General features: G+C 37.3%; 2 protein-coding genes across 5 annotated transcripts; one reads left to right on the top strand and one right to left on the bottom strand.

The window, feature by feature from the left end:
* The first annotated feature begins 16,277 nt into the window (after positions 1 to 16,277).
* LOC120766578 (ras-related protein rab7) lies at positions 16,278 to 19,353 on the top strand. 4 transcript variants are annotated; one of them, XM_040092172.1, is made up of 5 exons: positions 16,278 to 16,378; positions 18,029 to 18,284; positions 18,356 to 18,574; positions 18,649 to 18,786; positions 18,842 to 19,353. In XM_040092172.1, the coding sequence occupies exons 2-5, from the start codon at positions 18,105 to 18,107 to the stop codon at positions 18,929 to 18,931; spliced, it is 627 nt and encodes a 208-aa protein (XP_039948106.1). In that variant the 5' UTR covers positions 16,278 to 16,378; positions 18,029 to 18,104; the 3' UTR covers positions 18,932 to 19,353. The 4 variants fall into 4 exon arrangements, with proteins under 4 accessions (XP_039948106.1, XP_039948107.1, XP_039948105.1 ...); XM_040092173.1 differs by lacking the exon at positions 16,278 to 16,378 and adding an exon at positions 16,558 to 16,645; XM_040092171.1 differs by lacking the exon at positions 16,278 to 16,378 and adding an exon at positions 17,118 to 17,252.
* Positions 19,354 to 19,514: 161 nt separating this feature from the next.
* LOC120766576 lies at positions 19,515 to 23,952 on the bottom strand. Its single transcript, XM_040092169.1, has 9 exons — positions 23,451 to 23,952; positions 22,785 to 23,387; positions 22,386 to 22,727; positions 22,051 to 22,257; positions 21,839 to 21,977; positions 21,516 to 21,773; positions 21,240 to 21,444; positions 21,091 to 21,166; positions 19,515 to 21,029 (listed from the first exon to the last, which is right to left on the bottom strand). The coding sequence occupies exons 1-9, from the start codon at positions 23,697 to 23,699 to the stop codon at positions 20,052 to 20,054; spliced, it is 3,057 nt and encodes a 1,018-aa protein (XP_039948103.1). The 5' UTR covers positions 23,700 to 23,952; the 3' UTR covers positions 19,515 to 20,051.

Below are 23,952 nucleotides of genomic sequence, written 5' to 3'. Positions count from 1 at the left end.
TCAAGAAAATCTTAGTTAGTGAATGAAGACGTCGCCCAAAAGGTGAATTAATCAACGTTATGAGACAATGCCACAAAATAGGTGCCACGACGAGAGCCGCACGCTGCCACAAATAAACACAATAGCACCGAGACCAGAAAAGAAATCACACACATAACGCCAAAGCAATCGGAATATCTACACTAATCCTTGATAACTCATTTAGCGAAGCACCGAAATGAAAACTTTAACACCAAACAGATTTCTCCCCTTTTGGTGTGATCAGACGATTTATATCAGCAGTAAATTCGGTGTCAACATGTGGCATTGCCAGCAATAACTACAACAATGCATAAGTAGGTCTTCTGTGAGCGTGTGTGTGTAAGTGTGTGTGTGCAGGGTATGGTTCCCATACAAATTTGGTAACGAAAGAGGCGATAACGAGCATAAACAACAACAAAAGTGTTAACTGTTAAGCAAGCAGAGCAAAATAATTGGCCACAGCCTTCAGTGGCAGAGGACACGATCAGGTCGACATGATTCAGTGAGGAGACGATAATAAATTTCAACAATTTATAACAGGCAATTCATAAATTTATTAATGAATTAAGTTATAAGATAATTTAGGAAGCTCGAAGTTCCAGCAGAAGGCAAACGAAAGAGAGAGACAAAGTGGCACACGCAGATGTAAATTTGTACGTGTGTCCATATACATACATACATACATATGTATGTATGTATAGGGAAACGCATGCAAGGGCAACTTATGGCATATTTTAGAACCACTTTGAATTGTAGGCTGAAGGAGCCCAGGCGGAAATCATATACATAGCTGGAAACTTCCTCGCTTTAAAACTATCTTTGGCCCTAATGACATAAATATATTAAATGGGAAGAATTGTTTAGTTTTACAGTAATGCCGTAAATTTGAAAAAAATAAAAATATCCCAAGAGTTTGGTGAAAGGTGTTGGAAGAACTATTATTAAAGAAACGATTGAGTGTGAACCTCATTCAATAAGTATAACCTTTACCGAAATTTTATATAGATCTTTTCTAAAACTAGGCAGATAGACTCCGAAATGCAGCTCTTGAACATAGACGGTATATCAGGAGACGTTTGCACTTTGCACTTTTGCACTCAAGCCCTATTAAAATCGGTATAAACTTCTTACTTTGACATTCAACTTGTGGATACTTACTTATATTTTCAACAAAAGTGTATATTATCTCTGTAGGGATAGTTATCGATGGAAAAGGCTCCGCATACACTCACACTTACAAAAAGCATACATACAAACAGTGCATAGCGGAAGATGAGAATAAAAAATATGATACAACAACAAGGGCAAAAGGGAATGATGATCAACAGTGATCGAGGCAATATATCAAGCTGGGCGGTGGCATCGATACGAAAGTGTGTTTCGCTGGTTTATCTTACGTTGATAGGTGGTTTGTATGATTGTTTGGAATTCGTGGAATCGTGAAACCAATTGCAATGTATCCCACGAAAAGGTGAATCCGTCGTTGAACTCGCGAGAGATGGGGCAGTGATCTTGCTTTTTTGACGTTAAATTGACGACCAGTTGCGCTGCAACAAACAAAGATAGTATGCTAAGAATGTTTCATTATATATTTTTCAAAACCTATCAGCCTTATCATCGTTAACACTAAGTAATTAAAAGGACAAAGTGTAGAACCCTTCCATGCCAATCGCTTATATAATAAAATGCAAATAAGCATGGCTTAATTCGTTAGCTAAGCGTTTTTACTGGGCTTCATTATTGATATGTTAAAGTGCTGAATTCGAAGGGTTCGTCCTCTGTTTTAAGGAATCTGAGTTGATCGATTAACATAGTTTCCCTAGCTTCACCTAATTATATTGATAGTGCGAAGAATTCAAAACCACTTTAGTAAAAGATTAGTAAAATATTCTTAGATTCGACGGGATGCTCAACTTCAATACCAGAGACGTATCTGAATCACTAACTTGCTAAATTTAGATGTGACGATCCTTTGGTACCAATTTGTAAATATTATGCAAAGTTTCTTACAAAACTTCAGTGGTCCTGACAAGGAAATCGTATCTGAAAAATAAGGCCAAACATCTCGGCACTGAATGCTTTATTAAAAGTAAGTAACATAGACATTTACCTTCAGACATGGGTAATATATAACGGTATTTAGCGTATTACATTTGAATACAAATCGAGAAATAAAATTAATTAAATTGTCGTTTTGCGCTTTTATCGAATTTATAACTAATATGACACCGATTATACGAAATATGTTCACTAATTAACGAACAAACACCATTTCGAGCCGACTATCCAGCGGCAGCACCCGTTTCCGACGCCCTCCACTCGGATCGCTCAAGCCACATCTTCTGCCTGGCTGACTTAATCGTTAAAACCACGCCGTGCGCACATGCCGTTCCCCGTCTTCCACCCCACCACCCCTTCCCACGAAGTGCACTTCTTATCGCACGTCTTGCTTGGCTGTTGATTTGTTCTTCTCACCTTCTTGGCATTAACATCGCACAGCAAGCATTCATTTAGTTGAAATTGTTGCATGTTTTGTTATTGTTGCTGTTTTGAGCTGTTAATCTGGCCGTGGAAATGCATTGTAAATTGCCTGACAAAGCTTATTTTATTAATATAAGCCCATAAATGTATTATGGTGAGGCATGGCAACGCAGTGCTCCTGCCAGCCAGCTTGTATGATACACACATACATACACATGCGTATTTTTTAGTGTTCATGTGTGGGTACATAAACAATTTGTGATGTGTTTTTGGTTCTTTGTTTTATTGTTTTTTAGTTATGCATTGCTGTTTCTGGTTATGTTTAATAATCAAGTGTGGCGTGGTGCGGCGTTGCTAGCGGCCAGTGTGTATACACTTCCGTGGAAGGCTTGCAATCTTCAGCTGTCCACACGCATATGTGTGTATGTGGTCTCCGGCTGGATAATAAGGTGTGCAAAATACGCTTTTAACTCAGTCGCTTCGAATCGCCTCGCCGATCACTTGACGATGTGATAAAGACGAACAAATTAATCGTTGTAGCGGTGCTCCATAATGCTGCTGTGGTTGTTGGGATGCCTCGACACTATTGTCCGGACGGCTGTGAGCTTAAGATGTGCATCTCGAATCGATTGGCTTATGGTGGCGAGCTTACGGCTCCCTTGACTGCAATTCATTTCAACAAGTGAGAACATAAGCGTGTGTGGGTATGTGTGCACAGTTTGTGTGGACGTGTTTTTTGACACTGAAAATATACTCCGTCTGAGGACAAAACGCTTTAGACTGGAATTTGTTGTATGGAGTATATTAGTTAATGTGTGAAATATTTTGTGGGGCTTGGTGAGTAAAACACTTTGCCCTTGGTCCACACTATACATAAGTATATTGGCAATACCTTGCTACATAAAATTGAGAAGAAAGCAGCGTTTGATGACTGAAGGCAACGGCTGATCGTTTGATTGTGCACAAATATTGAAAGTTTCGAAAATTTCACAAGGATTGATGGAAGTCTTTTTTTGGAAATTGATTGTGGAATTTCAGTTTGAATGGGGCTTTCATTGACCAAAAGGAGAATTTAATCGTTCCAAACAAATGTTGGAGAACTCGAGAGCCAGTATCTTTGATTTGAACACTTCTACTCCTGTAATCCCTGACACAACCACCAAGTTTCAGTGTATATAAAAACACAATCCAAAAATAAATATGTCAACATTAATACACAGACAATTTCAAACTTGCGATAAGAAAATCGAAAACACGAAATCCCTCGCACGAACATCGAACAAACAATTCAGAAGCGCACACGCACTCGTGCACTTACCTCGCGCGTACAACTTCTCGTGCTGTAGAACACATGGCGAGCGGACGGACACCTGAATTGGCATCAGGTATGGCCAAATAATACAAATATTCGGACCGCAATAAATGTTAAAGGCCCGAATATAAGGGCACTGATCGGTGCGAATGCTCGCAGCGGGCAGGCCAAATACCCGTGTACTTGTACATTTGTACACACTTACATTAAAGGGAATGAAGAAATAAATGAACTTGGATTAAATGGGAGGGCAAGGATGCTCCAAGCATACCTATGCTGCATATACTTGTGGCCAGGTTGATTGCGTGTGGACCGGCGGGGATGAAGGGCAGAGCGTTGGCATAATGGAAAAGCGTTTGCAAATAAATCAGAAGGCGATAAATAAGGATTTTGTCTCGTAATAACTCAGCAGGAATCATTTAGCATGCAATCATATCGAATCGATATTGAACGCTGCTGTGCGGGCGACGGGGTCCGACTTCAACGGCTGACTGGCTGGGCTGGTGCGTGCGCGGTCGAGCAGCAAGTGGAACGTTAAGCACTCGCGCGCTTGAGCGATGAACACAGTGGACACATATGATGCGCAATGAGAATAGCGGGCTTCCCTGAATGGTTAGCTGGTTACTCTGCCCATTCGCGTGCTGACTATATGCGCCACTGACTGCGTACCTTCGTAGAGTGGATGTACTACTGGGTACCCAGTCGACACCATGCATCACAACAAATTCACACTCAACTAAAATGTGAGACGCAGAGAGTTAGAGGTAACGGCTGAATGGGCTTAACGCGAGCAACAGACACAATTGGGCTTCTTACCTTAGAGTTGGAGGTTAAAGTTCGAACAAAAAATAACACTCTGGATTCTCCTTTTACGTGGAAGACAGTTTATTATTATTTTAAAAAAAACTGGCTCTTTACAAAGAGAAAACTATCATAGAAAACCGTAAAATCGAGAAATGAGTGCTAATGAAGGGATTAAGTCTTTATTTGCGAAACTACTATATGCTACTTGCAACATTCTTAACGTTTATAGGTTTACGGGCTTAGGGTCGTCATTTTAGTTTCGATCAAGGCTAAAACATGCGACTAAAGTTTCAACTAAATGCCGGATTAATCTCTGCTTATCAACTTTCAACCGAAAAGTGTAGATGAGTTCAGTCGAGTTGATCGAGCTTCATTCAATCACTTCCAAAAGCAAAGTGAAATGTAGGCCACCAGTCGTCGCATAGCTGTGAAGCAAAGCACTGAAAAGCGAACCGGCCCGGCCCAAACGGAAGACATCATGGCGCACGTGCTTTTGCAGCAGGACACAAAAAGCAGGACGGTAGAATTTTAAGCATGGAAGTTACTCGTGCCTGCAAGACATAAATTACCACCTCGTGCGCACAATGTTGCAGTTGCAAGTGCTTCGGCACTGGTGTGGAAATTATTACTACCACCGCGTCTGCGCATGTTTAAGATATAAGTGCGACAGAATTAGCAAAACCAGATGACAGAAGGAAACAGGCTACGTTGGCATTAGGCGAAATTTTTAATTTTCTGCATTCTTGCAACACGCCACTTAGCACTGCATAGTGTTGCTGGAAGTTAGAGATGTTTATGATTTAAGACGTTTTTAACGAAGTTCCGCAGTGAGTACAAACTTGGCAAAAGCGCTGTCAGTGGTGTGTGCGTGACTCCAACGTCGTGCCGCGAGGTGTAAGTGGCAGGGTTGCCATACCATTCATTATAAGATCGGGAGAAGTGGATTCGTATCATCATTCCTCAGCAGATTTTTATTTTTTTTAGATAATCGCAGAACCAGTATATTGTAGTATTAGAACCCAGACACTACTTACATACATATATACATACATATGTTTATATTTATCTGTGACACAATTCCCTGCAATTAGTCAAAGAAATCACGTAAGCTGCCAGTTGTTTGCGTTGCATTATTAATTGAACATCGACTAACAGCACCAACTTCCGAAGCAAGCGACCGACGTTGACAACCACCAGCGCCAACTCCGAAGCTCCAAAGGTGGAATAATATTTCGCTTGTCCAATTATGCAGTTCGTGCGTATGTGTATACACATAGGCGTAGGCTTATATCGAGCAGCGCAAGCCAGGCAGGATGCCACCACGCTCTCTGACATGCAACCGACTGCACGCCGTCCACTTGCAAACGCTTGTGAATACTTTAATTATTTCCCGTGAGTTATGTGGGGCGTGGTGTGTGTACAAACGTGTCATACATTATTATCCGACGCTCAAAAGCTAGAAAAGATTGCGTTGCAAATTTGCAAAGTATTACAAAAGCAAACACTCACCGGTGTGCACGGAGGCACAGTCTCCCGAGAAGGTGGACACATTGTTAACAACATAATTAACTCGCGCGCAGCACTGTTTATGGGGCATTTACTGCCATATATATAAACGTATATATGTATATGTTTATACTTATATTCTCTTGGCTCATTTGGGGTGAGAGGAGAGAATTTCAAAGGCAAAACACTTGGAACCCCTCCTAAATCACATAATTATGGCCTAACTCAAAACAAACGACAAGCAAATGTCGATAACTATAATTACTTTCTGGAACATACGCACTGGTACACGAGCCGATCATATGAATATCCAGCTCAGTAAGCAGAACTCTAGCTGCATTAATGAAGATATACTATACTTTAAGCACATTCTTGCTTCAGAGATATGAAATTGCTTCAAAATTTTTATATTATTCTAAGTTCAGGCGTTTCTCCGCATTTCAGAAATGAACTTGGTCACACATCGCTTTACCAATTCGGGAACTAGCTGAACTGTGCTGGCTTATTGGGTCTGATATGCGGGCCAAGAAGATCCATTATGAGAATCGAGCGCCTAGTTTGTAAATCGAATGTGTAATTTGTTGTGTTTCACTGGCACCGTCTTCAAAGCTAAGTCCTATTTGCATTTAAGCTTGAACCTTATGCATTGACGTTATAAAGAAATAAATCGCCATTCGTAGGCGCTAGCAAAAGCATAACAACGGATATTTCTACATATAAATTAGATATGTATCTGACTAAAGCGCTTTGCTCTTGCATATCGTAGCTGGTTGAACAACAAAGGTGGCTGCCATCATGTCACTTGTGTCATGTAATGCCAGGTTCAAAGCCACAAAAATACCGAGAATCAAACAAGGATTTACTTGGGTTAAACGCAAAACAATGAGTGGCATGCCCCACTATGAATCACCCTCTCCCCACATAAAGCTGACTATGCTAGTGTTCAGATACACTGCTGCACAAAAGTATTTGTTATTATATATCCGTTCACGCAGTTAGAATGACGAAGGCCATTTATTTGTTCGACCGACCTTTCAGCAGAGATCAAGATGAAATATTGTTTGGCAATATGACATTTATTGGTCTGTTTCCGAAATGTCCATAGTCCCATAGTTTTTAGAGTTTTAAACTCAATTACTGCCTTAAACTATACCCATATCAGAGTTTTGTTTATGCTTTTTAAACAATTCTGTAAATTTGAAATGTCTCCATTGAGTCTGATAAAAAGAGTGACGAACACTTTTGCAGATCAGTGTATGTAAATTTTGAGCGCACCGAACAGCATCCACTTAACCGACAGTCTCCACTTATAAACAGTGCAACGCTGAGAGGTTGCCAAAAACGCATGTTGCACGTCACTTTGCGCCTTTGTCGCGCTAACCAACTCGTAGCTTGCTGATTTGGCTTAGCCCGGCCCCATCTACCCCAATCCAGTCAGCTCGGCTGCTAACTTGATGGCAACTGCGATAAATTTGTGTGCAAGTCATTTGACAACGTGCGCGGTCGCTTATTATTAACATGGCAGACGCTTGACATGCAAAGTGGCGGCTGCAACGCCACCAAGGCGCGATCGGATTCTTCCATATATATGTATGTATTTATATATGCAACATACGTACATACATGCAATGCGCCATGCAGCCAATCACTGAGGCTCTAAACAAAACCACTGAAGTTGGCATTAAAGAGCCAAGCGTTTCGCACTCGATTTGAGCGATCGAGCGGATCCCAGTTACCAATAAGTGCTACTACTTATCCACCGCCAGCAATGCCATGCGTTGACTCAGTGAGTGAATTTATGGAAGCTCTCCACGTTTTATTGTTGCCTTGACGTTTAATTTGTTCACCTTTGTTCGCATAATTGACTCCAGGCTCGTGTGTATTGCATGTGTGTACGAAAGCATGCCTTCCGTTGCAATTTATTTTACATCCCACGAAACAAACGATTTATTGAAGTAAATGTCCCAATGATCAGTTAGGAATTTCTTCTTAAGACTCGACAGTATTACGTCTGACTTAATGAACACGGTCAAGCTCTCCATGATAAACAGTTTAAGCGAGAGATACGCTTACCTATTCAGGTTCCTTAATATCACCAGTTACTATTATAAGGTAAATCCATTTTAACTATTTTACTCCAAAATTCCGGCAACATAGACGTAGGAGGAAATGTTTACTTTAGTAAAGAGTGCATAAGACGTTCAGTTATTCGAGAACTCTGCCCAGCATCCAAATGCGAGAACCTTAGACTTTTTCCGAAAATAAATATTTTAGGGTTCAGACCGTTTTGTATCGTAATTTCCTTGTTTTCACTCCCGGGAATATAATTTAAAAGCTTTTGGTTTAACTCGGGAAGACCTGCTCGAACATTGCCAAAAGAAATTTTTAGACGATTTCACCTTCTCATGCATATACCTGACAATAGGGATGTACGCTTCTACAAGTAAATATATATGAGTGCCATCGTGTACACAAATATTTATGCGCGATTTCTCATTCCTGACGCAACAAAGACGTGTTAACACACATTTAAATGGTGGTTAACAGTCGTCGTGCACATTTCGGAAATTTGTTTGCCTTCAGTACCGCAAAATATGGTAATACGAAGTGGGATATCTGCTGGTCGCCTGCGCCGTAAGTGTAAAAAATGCACTGGCTAACAAATTTCATGACAAATTAACAAACAAAAGACCAGCATACTCAACGCAATTCACCGCAAATCCAAAGGAACCGGCTGCTTGCGCCTTCATGCGACGGCAAGCGATGTCGTCTAAAGCGCCGATATGCAGCGATTCAACTGACCAGCAAGAGGACAGACATGGGTTTACACGTGTGCATAAACGATAGACAATACGATCGTTTGTGGAACAAGCGTGTGCTTTATACTGTGAAATAAGTGCATTACCACTTTATCTTCAAAATTCCAAGTTAATTCCGATAAAAATGGCAAGGTGGTTGGAAGTTTGGCCCACCGATATACAATTTATATTCGACCCAAAAGAACTGTTTATTAGCTAAGTAATCACTTTCTGATTTTTTTAGATTTTATTGATAAGATCGACGATTGACAATTATAACTGAAATGTTTTTATTTCCTAGCAATTCGTTGCTACACAGTATAATAAATAAATCAAGAACTGGAGACATTAAATTTTACCCCGAGATTGTATCAAAATTAGACGATGGGCGTTGCATCGCCTACATAAAGGCGAAATCCTAAATCTCAGGAACTGCTCGACCGATATCAATCAAATTAAGGGATCGTCTCAGTGTGACATTTTCGAAAAAAAATCCATTTTTTTGTTGCATTATCGGATATACATATACGTATACTGTAACCATTCTCTCAAATTTTCAAATCGAAATTCAAATTATTACGGTTGCTACAGCGTTTCTTGTAGAAAGGGAACAGAGTAAGGAACTTTACGACTCCAATTTTTAAACGTGTTTTTCTCAGAATTTGGAGAAACCATTTTTTACGTTATTCATTATCGCGCTATGGACGCTTTTTTTTAAATCTTCTTATATTTTTCTACGAAAATCTGTCGAAAAATGGCCAAATTCGATACTTATTGTTCAAAATGACGCCATTTTGTCAAATTTCAAAATAAAACGAGAAAAAACGTTAACTTCGGTTGCACCGAAACTAATATACCCTTCACAGGTGCATTTCTTTTAGTAACTACATGTTCAGTTTGTATGGAAGCTAATGCTATAGTAATCCGATCTGAACAATTTTTTCGGATATTATATTTTTACCTTAAGCAGTACTCCATGTCAAATTTCGTGAATATATCTTGTCAAATGTGAAAGTTTTCCATACAAGAACTTGATTCCGATCGTTCAGTTTTATGGCAGCTATATGTTATCGTGGTTTCGACAAATGAGCAGCTTCTTGAAGAGAAAATGACGTTAGCAAAATTTCAAAACGATATCTTAAAAACTGAGGGACTAGTTCGTATATATACAGACAGACGGACAGACAGACAAACGGACATGGCTTAATCGCCTCAGCTCAACATACTGATCATTTATATATATACTTTATATGGTCTCCGACGCTTTCTTCTGGGTGTTACAAACTTCGTAATATATCCTGTTCAGGGTATAAAAAGCTTTCAACGCGCGATAGAGAATGACGTTAAAAATATTCTTTCCAAATGAGAATTAGAATTGTACAGGATACCGAATTTGTGGATCAAAGTTCCTACAATGCGCTTTTCATCGAAAATATCGCTCAATCCTTGAGATATAGAATATAAATTCTGATAGAGTCCTTTTCTAATAATAGTATGCTTGTATGTCAATGGGTTGAATTGGATCAATAATTCTTTTAGAACCGATATTCCTAATAGAAAGATTTTCGAACTTCCGCTTGACTTTATATCGTAAGTGCATTATCATAATAAAATTGATAGGGGTTGTTGTGGCCCGAGACCCCTTATACTTGTAAATAACAAACCTTCTCCACCTGAAGGTATTTTGGCTTTGATCTTGGCTAGTTGTATGAGTATAAAATTATCGGTTACATCCGAGCTTTGCCCTACCTTACTTGTTTGTAAATATTATCGTTCACCTTTTCTTATGCAAAGGTTTATGATTTGAACTGCGTGTTTGTGTTAGTTTTCACGCTGATTCTTTGTAACAACAAGATATTCTTGCCTCATTTTTTAAATTCCTGAACGAAACCTATCAATTCCCATCTGTAGGGTGATTTGACTATGTGGTACTTGTGCAAACAAAGTATATAGCCGTATAGTATCAGTACATTGTTTTGGGATTCTTGTTCAGCTTCTTGAAGTTTCAGTTGTTGCAATAACGCATCATCCGTACTAATCTGTAAACATATTTCATCAAATTCCACATTAAATTCTCACACACCTTGAAAAGTTGTCTTATGCTCATTTAGTCCGTGGAATACCAATTAAAATAGTTAATCTGCCCACATCCTTTTGAAATGGTACACTCCATAACGATTTTGCCCATTTTTTAAGCTGCTGTTTCCTGGCAGTATACCTCACTTCTTTCGTCTTCGCATCTGCGGTATTTATTATTTCGCAGTGAGTTTCTACAGAAATTCAACTCGTAAATGTCATGTCTACGTAGCTGTTCATTGTATAAAAAGGAGATCGTTTTACCTCAGTTTTAAACTATGTCTCGAACCTCAACCAGTACCACCTCAATCGACTATTCGAGGATACACAGCTACTAGACTTCTAGTTAAAAACTCTAAAAATGAGGTAGTTTTCTGAATACCGTTATGTTATTGAAAGAGAAAATAATATTTAACAATGAGTTTGCTTCAAATTTTATGTTTCCAATGGAAACGACGACATTCGTTTCGTTTTTAACAAGCATCAAAGAGTTAAAGAAACCGAGCTTGGAAATTTATGGCTCAACCCCACACATTTTGGTTAATGTTTTTAGTAGATCTAGTGAATAGCGCTCAAAACTGAGCCGAAGTTAAAAGAAAGGACATTCCAATCAAGGCTTGAAACAAGACATACTTTTGAGGGAGATAAACATTTTTGTATTAAAATACGTGAATATATAGTTTTCATTTTGTCAGTCAGAGTCAAATTTAGTATAATTCTCTAACTAGTTTATATAGCACCAAGCCCAGAAGGCTGACTTTGCAAACAAATGACTCCAATTATATGGAAAGCGAGCGGTGTTTGCACAGAATTCAAAACCGACGACTGACTGAACTTGAAAGTCAAATAGGAATCAAACTAGCTGCTCCAAGCTACATATGTATGTATGTACATAAGTGTAGAGTTGCATACACATTGCCGGCGCGCACGTAAGCAAACTACTCGTTTGAGAACTGTGCAATGTGCTAAGCAATTACCAACGCCAGGAACTTCATTGATTTCGCTAATGCCGCAGAACTATGGAAAGTCGTGCGTGGGTGGTCACAAATTGCCGCAACGTGACCGCAATTTTTAAATTAATTATGTAACAATTGACCACATAACAGCCCAATAATAATAGTAATAGCAACCATATGCAATTGCTTGCGATTTGATTTACCATATACCTACCTACTCGACTGTACTGCTAAATGTCTGAGTCACAGCGAATTCTAATAACTAATTGCGACAAAACTCCCAAATTCGGTGAATACTCAGCCCATAACTGCCACTTCGCTAAGGCGCAATGCCATCCAAGCCCACTCACGCCATAAGCGGCTCCTTAACACAACTCACCGATTCATAGGAGACATGACACACTCATACAGCGACATGATCGCAACTACGCATAAGCAATGGGGAGGCGCAATGAGACCACTATAGTTTGAGCTGTTATAGTCGTGGCGTCTAACAGTAAATGGAGATGGTGAAGTAAATAACCTCGATTAATACGTGATCGATCACCTGCTTCGAACTTTAGTTCTTTATAAACCTCGCAATGAAAGGTCAAAGGTTCGTAAGCTAAAGTCACAAGGAATATGGAAGATCCTTGGGGGGCTTTTCATCAATGTAGCGACACCAAAGTAATACTGTATGTTGCAAGTGCGAATAATATCTATAAGCAGCCCCTGTGATCCTTGTGTTTAAACGTTATTCAAATAAAAATCTCAACAATTCGGCAATTGAGTGTATTTTTGCTATAAACAACTATGTTGGCATCCTCGGTGTACGAATTTCTTAACCTTCTAACATATGAGTGGGTGGCGGTTGAAATAGCAATGCTGGTCAACAAGCAGGCAAATTCAAGTTCTTGTGTGTACTACAAGTCTGACATTAAGAAACCCCTTATCAAATACCGTACATCAATAGAGCTAATCTGCAACTTTCAAGACGCTCAGTTTGGAACAGTGTTGTAACTAGGGGGGGACAAAGGGTGCTTTCGCCCCGGGCGCAACGGCTTGGGGGCGGCAAAACGATCTTCGCTGTTTTTTAATATTCAGAAAAATACTTCAACACATTTTTTTACAAAATTCATTATAACAGTCTTTGAATTTGTCTTATATCTTTTGGCTTATATCTTTCTTAAAAATAGGGATAGAACTTAAAGATGGACTTTTCTAGCTTTGATCGCTAGAAAAAATCACATATCATATCATTGTAATTTAAAGTTGAAGCAGTTTCACATTCTATTGAGAGAATCTCAAGATTGGACAGTCTACTCTGACTCATGGTCGACCTCAAGTAAGATTTGTTCAATTTAAGTTTGCTAAAAGATCTTTCACAAGATGCAACTGATACAGGTATAGTGAGTAGTATTCTTAAAGCTATCGCTAACGTCTTGTAAGCTTCCAGTCCCATTGAAGAAATGTATAATAAAACATTTTCTGGCGAAAATCCAATTTGTTCTTCGTTGTTCTTCGTTCTCATTAATAAAAGTAGGACGTCTTGGATTTCACTGTATAAATTTTCGTTATCCAAGTCATCTGAATAGGATTCGGCAAGTTGCTGGCATTTTTCTTTAATTTCGACGAGTTTGTCATTGTATGAGTCTCTGGTTAGTTCTATAATTTGTTCAAAATCACAAAGAAAACCAAAACGGTAATTAAGATTTTCCAAATTTGTGAAACGGGTGGCACTTATTTTTGGCTTTGACTATTGTATGGTGACACAAACTGGTCCTCCAGTCATTCAGTTTATCCACCAAAATTTGCAGTTGTCCCAATACTTGAGTGAGAGTGATTCCTTTTTCTTGTAACTTTCTTTGAACTTTGTCAAAAGATTCGAGAATTTCCGGTAGATAAAGGGGCCGGCAAAACATCCTTGGCCCCGGGCGCCCGAAGTTGTAGCTACGCCACTGGTTTGGAAAGTAACATCAAGACCCACTCCGCAAATAACAGGAAAAGTTATCCGATACATATTCCTATAAATGTGATTATGTGTTATCATTATGCAGTGTACATAACTCTGAGCGAAGAATCTCTAACGATACGGCAGCAACCAAAAGAGCATGTTACTGCAATACCCTGGATAATACAACTGAAATCCAGCCAAAAAATTAAGCAACCCACTACCCAACAAGCCAGCCAAGAAATCTAACCAGCTAACCAATAACAACAAAATATCATGAGCAGCATCAGCTACGAGATGGGCGGCAAGAGGTGCAACACGATGGCGATGATGACTTCGATTGCCTCCAGGTTATATGGTTTAGATATACATTGCAGACACTAACTACGATCATCATCAAGCGTTAACAAGCTCATTTTTCTTAAGTTGGTAATACAGCAAACTAGCAGTCCTGGAATCCAGCCGTCCAGCAAACCGGACATACCTCTGGTGGTAGTGCAAGAGAACCTGTGAATTTGTGATAATCAACTGCGAAGCAATCATGTTTGTTTGAGGCTGGTAATCATAAATCGATAATGGCCAATGCAACAGCTCCAAACAAACGGCAGCGCCCCAGCAAAACCAACAACAACACTGTATTTATGCAACTTTGTTGAAGATACATACGTAAGTGTCTATTACTACCCATACAGTGGAGAACAAGCTTCGTACACGTATCTGCGAATAAGTGCCAAATGGCCGAACGTGGCACGTTAAAAGCCAAGAGCCGGTCATGATAGCTTTGGGCCAGTCTCAGTTAGATTTCTGTTGGAAAAATGGAACAATTTGGAAAAATGGAAATTTAGTTCTCACTACTTAGGATAGATTCTTGTAATTTCTTTTAGCGAAGACCAAGATAAAAAGCTCTTATTCCATTCATTTCGTTAGCTCACTAAATGTTATGACTCGTAAACATATGCAGTTTTATAGCTGTGTGTCCCGTACTCTTGCGCAAGTTGCTGCATTTATTTCAAAATACTTATCGACCAGAGTCATACCTGAGATTTGATGCTGCCGCGATGCGCTGAGATCTGATGTTTCATTGGCTGCTTGTTGATACTGATGATGCAACGCCTGTTACCTTCGCATTGCACTCAAAGCACACGGCCTGACATACGATGCGGTGTTTTGTTTATTTTTAAGCTATAATTTAGACCATAATTGCACGCCAGCGGGCAGAATTTGTAACTAAACTGCAAATTAGCAGCCAATTCCACCGCCGATTAATAACCATAATTATTGGCTCAAATGCTGACGAAGATGCAGACGCAACAGGCGGCGCGAATGAATATGTAGGCATAATAAAAGATGTTTCGAGCGGGTATGCGGCGGAGAGGCGGCCATGCGATAATAGTGTTGGCGTTGATGATGATGCTTAGCCAACGCCTGGAATAGTCGTAGGCAGAATAGTGAGACACTATGCCGTTTTCCATTGTTTCTATATTGCGAATTTGGTTTATTCTTGGTGGATCCAGCTTATTGATCGTAGTTAATTGATTAGTATGAATTGAGAGAAACATTTCAAAAGAGGTTGTTCAAAGAATTGATGGGGTACGCTTTTGTTGTTGTTTTTAACAGATTAGTTCACTAGCTAGTATATATATTTACATATGGACGGACATATATATATATACACCCAACTCTTTTTTTACACAGTAGATACAAACGTTCCTCAGAAATCCGTGTAAAAAAAAGGCGTTTCCTATAGTAAAATGGGGGATACGTTCCATGTCATCTGAAAACTGTGCAAGATGAAATTAAGAACTATATTTACTTCGAAAACCGTGTAAAAAATGTTGAAAACTATAAAACTTCAGATATGTATTGTATGTTCATATGGCATTTTATTGAACATTAAAACTTAAAATACATAATTCATACAGGATTTCACCTAGTAGAGCAATCAAAAAACAAAATAAATCTGTTAATCCAGAATTAAGAACAGAAAAGTTATAATAGAAATAAAGAAAAAATATTGACTTGGCTACATAATTATTCGTCGCTACTTGACAATAAGCGCAATTGTTTGCGACTGCTAATATACTTGTAATTTCATTACTTTTTTTTTTTTGTTTCCGGTTTGGAAGTAAATTTTAATCACTCTCGCCTTCCTTGAATAGAAACTTAATTGAGCAAAATAATTGGACCACACAATGTCTAAAACAAATTAAACTATGAATTGTAAAATTCCTTTAAAAATAGTTTGACCCGAACTCCTTAAATCCATCTATTTGAAGAATTAACAAATAGTAATTAATGCAACCATGCGAATCAAATCGCGCCCTCTACCGCATTTATTTTGCACGAGGAACCAAAAATAAAACCTGGCAACTTGTCTCAAATATTTACTGATGATATGACCGTTCTAGTTATAAAAAGTGAAATTTGCTAAGTACTTGTTTTAATTTGTGTCCTGGAATTTATGTAATAAATAACTTTCATATCATTTGAAAAAGTATGTTAATCAAATACCTACAGAATCATATGTCATAAACTGTAATTAGTGACTGCATTTTGCAATATTAATATCAATCGAATAATCTACAATAGCTACACAATCCTTTGTTCAAGCGTTTAAATAGTGACGATATACAGTATGTATGTAGATATATGCGAAGTGAATAATAGAAAATTATGGTGTATTCAAACGAGTGAATTTTCAGAATTTATATTATTTGAAAATATATCCTCATCAAGAAAAATATTCAGTTTCTTGTACTAGGTAATATTAAATATCATTTATATTATTGAAATTAATTTGCCATTGCATGTGCAATGTCTTTGAGAAAATTCGTGAATCCTAATCGCATTTTTATTTATGTTTCATTGAAGACTATTTTTTAGATTTCCTTTAATTACGCTTCGCATCTAGTTACAGTTCACCACGAAATTCCAGTGTTGAGAAACACAAAAGTATTTATATTGATAATTATTATTGTTGGATAAATTGTGATCATTAAATTTAAAAATCTTTACTTCCCATACTGTTTTTTTATTTCAAGTTTAAGCAATGTTTTTGGTAACCAATTTTTAATATTCTCGTGCATGCAATGATACATTTGTACATTGCTGTTGTGGAATTTAGAACATCTTTGAGCAACACTATTGTTGAAAGTTCACCAATTTTATGTCTACGTCATTCCTTTTACACTCCTTATTCCCCATTGACCATTTTTATTGGATTTTTTATGTTTGTCATTTCGTCAGTCATTGTCAGTGTATTTATAAAATCGTCACAACTAAATTTAATTTGGTGTAAATTTTTACTGTTGCTGAATATTAGCATTTATCCATTGTTTATGAAATTATATTGCGTACTTCAGTAAAAGGTAAGTTCTGTGTCTTGTCGTGGAGTTTAAGACGTAAAGCTTTCAATATTTTGTAAACAATGTTAAAATTCAATTAGAGGCGTAAATGGTGCAATTGTAGATGGAAAACGAAGTACGCGTTAAAAAATAAACGGGTTAGAAAACTGGTTGAAGGAGAGGAAGTCTATAGAGGTGATTACTCAACATGATTGAAAAGAGATTTTTCTTCAAGAAAGAGTTCATTTTGGATTTATAACCCTAGGGCATATTGCTTTAGATAGCGATATTAAAAAAAATTTTCTCCACTTTGACCCAACTAGCATAATTCGTGCAAAATTAAATTCAATAATTTAATTAAAATATTAAGGCTCGATATGGTTTAGAAATTTTAAAATATGTATATACATATGCGTAATTGGTAAAATAGTATGTTCGCATATACATAAGTATATATGCGCATACAATAGAATATGACGAATCATTCCTTAATAATTAACATATATAAAACAATATTTAGTTTTTTTTTTTTTGAAACTTTCATTTCATTTTATATACTATTATGTATGTATGTACATTTACGACGATTTTCAGCAACAATGTTGATTAGATTTATATATTGTCATTATTTTGATTGGTTAATTGAATTTTATCATCCCCACTCATTAAGAATAGGAATTACATTACAATAACTCATAATTTAGAGGTTCGTAACAAATTGCAGTAAGGACGGGACGTAATATCGGTTACAATATTAAACAAAGAAGTGTTTAAGTAAAGCAATATGATTCTTCTTTCAGGCTTATCATTTACACAGAACTTCCGTAACTTCTTAAAGAGCAAAGTTCGACAACAACCACATCGAAATAAGCAGATATGGCAACGCGCAAGAAGTCTTTGCTGAAAGTGATCATTCTAGGAGATAGTAGCGTTGGAAAGACATCACTCATGAATCAATATATAAATAAACGATTCTCAAATCAATACAAGGCAACGATCGGAGCAGATTTCTGTACAAAAGAAGTCATTGCTGACGACAGAGTAGTCACAATGCAAGTATGTGCACTTAATAACAAAATCTTTAGCTCATTATTGCACGTAATAATTTTTAATAACTGACTACTTAGATTTGGGATACTGCTGGACAGGAACGCTTTCAATCTCTGGGTGTGGCCTTCTATCGTGGCGCTGATTGTTGTGTACTTGTATACGACGTCACTTCACCAAATTCATTTAAAAATCTGGATTCATGGCGTGATGAGTTTTTGATACAGGCGAGCCCAAGAGATCCGGATCACTTTCCTTTTGTGGTGCTCGGAAATAAAGTTGACATGGATAATCGGCAGGTAAATACTCAATTCAATCAATATTAATAACATAAAATAATTAGAGTAAAATTATTATCATGTGTATCCCTTAGGTATCTACTCGGCGAGCTCAACAGTGGTGTCAATCTAAAAATGATATGCCATACTTTGAAACTTCAGCGAAAGACGGCACTAATGTAGAATTGGCATTCCAAACTATTGCCAGAAATGCGCTTGCTCAAGAAGCCGAGGTAAAGATGAAAATCCCAAGCCATTTCTATATGTTTATACTAATATTTTTTACAGGTTGAACTATACAATGAATTTCCTGATCAAATCCGCCTTAACACAGATCGTAACAATCGCAGTGGAAACTCTGATAACTGTCAGTGCTAATATAACTATGCTGAATTTAGCAGAATAATGGATTGTATTGAAATTGATGAATATTCATAACGCGTTCGCGGCTATAATAGAATTCATCAGAAAATAGACGTAAACAAAGATGCAATTGGTATAATATTAAAAGAACGAAAATATTAAAAAAAAAGTAAATATATTTGCATAAAGCTGCAACTAAACATAATTTAAATATACATTAAAATATGAATATTATTACTATAATACTACACACAATTATACATATATGAAAAAGATTACGATCTATAATTCAAAGGGGTTATACATTAAGTAAAACAATTTTCAAGAGAAATAAATTAAAATCGAAAAAACTCACGCCGTACTAAAGAGAAAAAACATTTTTTCAGCTACAAGTTTCGCCAAATAAAAGTGAAGTTAACTTGAACTATTTGTATGGACTTATCGCTGTTTCAATTAAATTACACTCAATCGTTCTAAAGTTGTAAATTGCAATATATGAGAAACTTATTTTTATAATAAAGTTAGGTAAATTAATTTTTTGATGTTACCGCCACATAGTAAGAAAACATTGACTTCCAAAAGTAGTAAAAGCAAGCCATTTTTCAACACATTCAATGTGTATGTTTTATTGAGTATTATAGTGACTTGTTTAATGTAATCGATTATTTAGTTTTCTTTATAAAATATAGTACATTTTTTTATTAAAGAGAATTACCTAAACATTTACCTTAGGACTTTTTTGTTTCCCGTGTATGCTGATATGGTTTAGAACTAGTTTAGATGCGACTTTCACCCATTTTGTTATCAAATAAGACGAATCTTTGAACAAACTGATTTGCATTTCGGATGTTTCATCTTCAGTTTCGCCATCCCGTTTCTTAATTATATAAATCAGATATAATTAATTTTAATTAAAGTAAGTTTTGCAAAAAACAATATTTGAATTAACATAGGATTGATCACTGCATTTGTTTCTTATTGGATAATTCAGTTCTTACTTTCCTGACACAAGTACTTGTGTAAAAAATTGAAAGGTCCATAGCGATTTCCGTTGTTATTATCTTATTACAGTGAAGATTTGTGTATTAGAAATACATATATTAATTGAATTAAACTAAATTGTAGAACAAAAATATTATTTCCATTCAAATCCATTTCGACAGCGTGTTAAAATGGTTTCGATAATCATTTCAAACCACTCAGTGGAAAATTCCGAGTAATCGGCGGTGTGAAATAACTTAACTTTGGCTTCTGTGGTCAGAGTTGAGCACAAATAATAGTTAATAACAGTTTCGGTTAGTTCTGCATGGTAGTTGCGAAGTGACCACTCCAACACGTTTAAGCAATTCGTGTCGTCCAGTAAGCCGACCAGCATTTGTTGTAAAAATGTTTCCATTTCGTTTATTATGTAGACACGCGCCATTTCGAAAGCTTCAAGTATGGCATTATAATTACCTCTATTCGGTACATTGTATCTTAATTTTTTAGAACGTCGCACAATCAAGTTGAGGAAGTAGCGCAAACCACTCACAGAACAAGTGCGTAAATGAATTTCACCTTCATTTCGTTCTCGGAAATCACTATTCAACATAGTGTTAAATACCTCGCTGGTATTGCATAGTAGCTCTTTATTAAATTCGACTATCTGCTCTATATCACCAACAGTTGAAATAAGTTGCTCCTTGTTGGCCTCCGATTTTGGGTTATGCTTGTGCACCACAAAACGCATATCACAATTACCGTGCAAGGGCTCAGTTTCGTCATCAGCGAACTCTTCATATCTTTCATTGGCACGTGCAGCCTCATTACTGCGAGGCACTGAAATGCCAAGGGTATATTTTGCCATCGCGGTTAATGCATCGACTGCTTCGGCAGTAAACTCATCACTTTTGCCATTTAAAATAATTTGTAACAAAAGACTAAGTGCATTGCCATCATTAAGAAACTGATACAATAGGCGTTGACTTCTAATTATGTAAGCAACGGTGATGGCAGCACGTTTCTGAGCATACTCATCATCACTGCGTAAAAAGCGCGCCAGCTCCTCTTTCCCATAATTAGATTCGCCAACACATGTTAGAGTCACCAAAAACCCAAATCCATCCTTGTTAACCTACGAAATAATATATACGATCAGTATGTGGACAATTATATTTTTGTTAAAAAAATCAAACCTCTTCACTCTTCGTCAATTGGTAAAGTTGGTGCGCTATACCACTTCGTATAACCTGAGCAAAGAACTGGCTTTCCCTAAAAAGCAAAAACAGTCAAAAGTAATGAGAATATTGCAATCTTGAGTATACATATGTAAATTTGAACTTACTGCAAAATATTTGTTAAGGAGCTGGCAAAATTATTGTTTGCACCAAAGATATTGATGGCTTTGATGAGCGTGTTCATGGTTTCTGATTTTCCTAACTCGCCCCGCTTGTTGACTAGCAGTGTGACGCGAAAGAGTAGATTTTCCAAATGGTCCAATGTACTTCGTGGCATGTTTCCTAATTGTGGGAGCTTCTGATATGGTACATCTACATATATAAATGATAAAATATTTATGAATTCACAGGTGGAAATGCATAACAGTGTTCATAAAACATACCTTGACTCTGTTCATCGTCTTCTTCTTTATCAAGCATGCTGTCTTCAATTGTCTCATTTATTTGACTGGCAATATCTAGCAGCCTCATTATTTCTGAATTATCTGCATGATTGCTATTGGGATTTATAGGGAAATTAGGGTTATCTAGAGTTCTAACATTCAATGGCATTGTCTCATTTATTTCAGCTGGTATCGTCTCTTCGTCATCTTCCTCATCGCTACAAACAGGTGAATAAGTTTCATCGTCGGATGCATCTTCTAAATTAGGAAACATATACATACATATCATACAGTTTCGTTAAGAAAATTATGTTCGTATTTACCTTCAGTTTTAAATAAATTGTTACCAACCGGTGACATGCCGCGAGAGCTACACGGGCTGGAAGGTGCATTATACGAGCGTGGTGAACTACTGGGAGACTCACAATCAATCAGGAATGTTTTGTCCTGGACCTTAGTTACCTATAACCAATAAAGTTCGTAACTTAATAACATATATTTCGCAAAGGAAAGTTTCAAATGAGTGAACTCTTACCTTGTTCCTTGTTTCTCTAATTTCTTCCTTAGGTAGTTTACGTTTCTTAGAACTTTGTTGCTTTTCCTCACGTTTTTTCTTGTGATATTCATCGTCACTGGTTAGGAAAGTGTTCAATTCCTCTATAATGACCGGCACCAGGCCTTCTCTGAGCATTAGGTCCATGCTCATATTATCATATTGGAAATTGTTTAGTAAATACAAAATCTGAAAGTTAATAAGGCACATGTAAAAAACAAACATTATTAAATAAATTCGTCGCATCGAGTTAGAAACACAAATGTTTCATGCCTTTTTGAGAATAAATGCTAATCATTTTTAATTGAGAAAATAACCTGTGACTTTTCCGTATTCGACTGGGAGTCGCGCACCATTGCGATGAGTTTTCGCAAAGCACCAGACCGACGTATTTTGGAGCGATTGCAAGCATCTGGAGAGAGCATACAGATGATATGAATACAATGTCTCTTCTCACTCTCAGTTAAAGGTCTGGACATATTTTGTGCAACAAGCAGCTCACAAGCGGCTACAACCGAATCTGCTGAACTTAGCATATGAAATGCGTCCCATTGCTTTGAGAAATTTGAAATTATTTTCAAAGCCATTCCCCGTTGCGGATTTTCTTCGGTAATAAAAAATGTAATAGGTGCAAAAGTACATCCACTGCTATTTAAAGTCTAAAAATGCAAATGATTAGATAATAAAATTTACTGTGATTTGAGGGAGTTTCTTACTTTCCACGCAGAAGGACCAATGGATAGCTCTGCCAAAACTAGCAAGCACTTAAATATTTCGCCAGCTAAATCCAAAGCGGCTTTTTCCTCAGGCATTGAGTAATCACCTAGAGCGCGTGGTTGGTTTTTCAACATTTCATGATCGAATATGTCACTGCGTACACCTTCTAAATTACGCGCTACCTCTTCAAAATACTTTTCGCGATGTTGGCTATTCTTTAAACCGACAATAACACTGTCGGCTTTTTTTAAATTTAACAATTCATCCTGTGGTGTAGGAGGAGTATCTGTTTTCATGATAGCTGTTAAAATACGCAATGTTGTTACAAAACCATTCGCAGTAAGAAAGTGCTGTACAAATTGCTGACTTGGCAACAAGAACCGACAAGCCCGAAAAGCCATAAGACGCGTATTTACATCGCTTGTTTCTGTAATTATTTGACAAACGGCCTGAGCAATGGCGGGACAATGAGCGGTAAGCAATTGACTCGCAAATCCTTTAGCGAGATTACCCAGTAAGCGGCAAGCACGACATTGTATAACTGGATTCGGAATTGATTTCAAGATAGTGGTGAGCGGAAAAGAAACCTTGCAGTTAAGAGCCTAAAAAGCACATTCATTACGTTAGGATGATATATTTATGGTTTGTTTGTAAATAAACTTTACTTCTCTACAACTTTCTTCATCAGTACAACAGTTTCCAAGTATACTTAAGGCTACTTCTAGAATTTTCTCATGCGGCTTATTTAAAAATCGTACCATAGGTGGTACACCGCCAGCTACTCGGAACAGTACAATGCCGTCATGGTCCTTTACTACGTCTGTGCGTAATTTTACCAGACCCTTGATAACTACATTTTTGTCCGTGGAAGTTTTAAGCACGGTCAAAATGTTTTCAACGAGTTCTCGATTCATTTATATTTTAATAGCACTTATTTCTCGAGTATACTTTTAATGATAATAATTCACAATGTTGCGTGTATTTATTAAAAACGAAAATTCACATATTGTAAAGTTGAGCAGAAAAAAATCATCAAACACGAAAATAGAGATAAACTAAAAACAGAACGCGGAACAAAAGGGGATCATAAAATGACCATCAGCTGTTTTTGTAGAATACTTTTCATTTTTTTTTATTTTGCCTTTTTTGTAGAGTTGATTGCCAGAG

The sequence above is a fragment of the Bactrocera tryoni genome, chromosome 1 (genome assembly GCF_016617805.1).
Source record: "Bactrocera tryoni isolate S06 chromosome 1, CSIRO_BtryS06_freeze2, whole genome shotgun sequence".
In the NCBI taxonomy this organism is placed as follows: Eukaryota; Metazoa; Arthropoda; class Insecta; order Diptera; family Tephritidae; genus Bactrocera; species Bactrocera tryoni.
Note: the sequence above shows the minus strand (reverse complement) of the source record. Positions and strands in the feature narration are given on the sequence as shown.